Source organism: Geospiza fortis, unplaced genomic scaffold, assembly GCF_000277835.1.
Source record: "Geospiza fortis unplaced genomic scaffold, GeoFor_1.0 scaffold93, whole genome shotgun sequence".
In the NCBI taxonomy this organism is placed as follows: Eukaryota; Metazoa; Chordata; class Aves; order Passeriformes; family Thraupidae; genus Geospiza; species Geospiza fortis.
In genome coordinates, this window is record NW_005054854.1 from 19,363 (window position 1) to 22,103 (window position 2,741).

General features: G+C 46.1%; 1 protein-coding gene across 1 annotated transcript in view; it reads left to right on the forward strand.

The window, feature by feature from the left end:
* LOC102034981 (protocadherin-16-like) overlaps nt 1-2,741 on the forward strand; it is a 21,315-nt gene that overhangs the window by 9,069 nt on the left and 9,505 nt on the right. Inside the window, exons 6-7 of the mRNA XM_031065545.1 lie at nt 170-221; nt 2,337-2,685. Coding sequence (XP_030921405.1) covers nt 170-221; nt 2,337-2,685 — 401 coding nt within the window. The remainder of the gene's footprint in view (nt 1-169; nt 222-2,336; nt 2,686-2,741) is intronic.

Below are 2,741 nucleotides of genomic sequence, written 5' to 3' on the forward strand. Positions count from 1 at the left end.
CCATCCTGTCGGCGGAGGAGCTTCTGGGCGGGGAGCCTCTGGAGAAGCAGATCTCCAACAGCAGCGCCGCCGAGGGAGAGGTACCTGCCAATCCCGACCAACCGCAGGTCTGTGAAACCGTAAGCTGTTTTCTTGAGCCTTTCTTAACAGGCTTTCTCTTTTCCCCCAGATAATAACTTTGTCCCCCAGATGATACCTTTGTCGAGATCTGGACATAATCTGTTCGTCAATACTATCTCAGTATTTACTCCGAAAGGGAACACGCATCTTGTTCTAATGATTGAGAAGTTTCATGTTATTCTAACCCTCTTCTGCTTGCCCTGCCGTTTTTTGAGAGAAGGCTGCTTCACACATTGTACGTCTAGTGAGGTTGACTATTTTTTCTTCTGTTTTTCTTTGTCTGATGCAAACCCGGGTTTTAGTCCTGTTTCCGAAATTGCTGTTAAGCGTCCCGTGTTTTGAGGGAATGCTGCTGCAGAAAAGGCAGCCTTTATGGGATGGATATATATTTCCCAGTCACGATTTTTCAAATGTTTTTTATCAATTATTTGTCAGTTCAATGGAGAACACAGATTCTTGCTCTGCAGAAGGAGATCATCTGATTCTCTGTGACAGAATTCCAAAGAGGGAACTATCACTTTTGGTTTGTTGGGAGGATGGGCAATGTGTTTACTTGTTACTTGGTTTTGTTTTGTTTTGTTTGGGTTTTTTTTTATTTTTTTCCTGAGAATTGTGCATTTTCGACATGAGAGGAGAATTTTCAGGTTGTTCCTCCCTGCTGGAAGAGTGTCAAATTTATTTGGGGATAAGTTTTCTTCAGGAATGGTAGGCGGGGTTGCTTACTGATTCCAGTCATTATTTATCTTTGCAGTTCTTTCTGCAGAGCTGCAAGTTCCTGCTGTTCCCCTTGGATCTTTCCAAACCGTTGTTCTCTTTTCCTTGGGTTTCCCCGGGTAGTGTAGGTGGGAATGGCTGGTCCACGTCTCCGCGAAAGAATTGGAAGAACGGAGTGATTTCTTCTTCTAAGACCAGGCGGTTAGCCATAGCACTTGATTCTGCGGTGGCCACAGCTTGAGATTCATCAAAGAGGTTTTGTCTGCATCTCTTGAGCTGACTAAAATCGTATTAATGAATACCTGTGATGGGGAATCATAACGGTGCAGGAGATTCGTGGTTCTTCATGAAGGAATCAGGGAAACAATGCAAATACTAGCTGTGGCAGATTTTTTCTTAATGATCGGTTTATCCCGAAAGTGTATTCTGGGACCTGGTTAAAAGCTGGCCACATACCCTTGTTTAACGCTTTTTCAGTCTTGGACTCCAGAAAGACTCGTTTCTCATGGATAGAAAAGTGACAGGTTCTCCATCCAGAGTAAAAGAAGAGACTGGCACTCATCTTTTCTGTGATCACTGTTGCAGAAATGGCAGGACTGGTACCATTAGTGGGGCGAGGTCATTTTGCCAGTTTTCTTTTTCCATTCTGGCTGGTAGTGCCCTCTATTTGTTTTTTTACCATTCCTAATATTTCTTTCATATACAGGTTTAGATGAAGACTGAGGTCTCAAACAGGAAAAAATAGGGTTGTTTTTTTTTTTTCAGAGCCTATTTTCTTTTTTTTTTTTTTTATTTTTAATAAAAAGAGAGGAGTTTGGACCCTGTATAGAGAATTCATTCTCTTACGGGTTTTGTTTCTTTACTTGTTTGCTTTTTGGTTGGTTCTTCCTACCCCCCCTCCGTCCCCAGTATTTCTTATGCATGTCTGTTTAAGAGGATAATAAGGCTCTCAGATCCAAATATAGATATCAATTGTGTAGGAGATTCACCAATTGACACTTTAGGCACTTGAATCACCTACACTTGAAAATTTATCAAAGGCCATCAGAGTCTAAGTTGTGCAGCTGTGCTTCTCTTTTCCCGCTGCCTTAAGGTATTTTGTTGAAAATGTGCCATAGCTACATGAATACGCAATAATTAGAGCAAGGTTTTGCTAACGAGCGTCAACCCTTTATACCTTATCTTTTGAGAAAAGGAAAGCTTCTTCCTGGGATCATAGAATGACTTGATTGAATATAATTATGCATAAATTGGATAGGTTCAATACTGGGGCTTTCCTGCCTCCTGGGTAGCTGTAAATAGACTTGGCACAGAGTCATGAAGTAAGCGACAGCTGTATATCAGAGACGGTTTTCTTCCGCTATCCTTGCGCCGGTTATTCCATCATGACTTCTACAAATATTTGTGATGAAAGTTCTGCTTTTGTATTACTGTGTTAGGACTCGTAATATTCCGTCAGTCGTATTAAAATAAATACATTGCATTTCACTGCGTGCCTGCAGTGCCGGGAGGAGGCTGCGGGCGCCGCTGTTGACCGAGAGGAGCGAGAGGAAGCTCGGAGCGCTACCGGCAGCCCCGCCCGCTGCGGATCGCATCACTCGGTCGATCGCTCTCTGCCCGAACCTGCGATCCCCGATCGTCCCCGCGGTGCTGGTCCATTCTGGAGCCAGGTGGAGGCACCGGCAGCTGCGCACGGTGCAGGAGCTGAGAGCATTGAGTGGCAGCGGGATTGGATCGGCGGTGCTGCGGTGCCGGCGGTTCCGCGGCCGAGATGTGCGCGGCGGGGAGGCGCTGGGGCCGGCGGCAGCGAGCTCTGCTCTGGGCCGTGCTGCTGGCGGCCTGGGAGGCGGCGTGGGGGCAGCTGCGCTACTCGGTGCCCGAGGAGATGCCCAAGGGCTCCTTCGCGG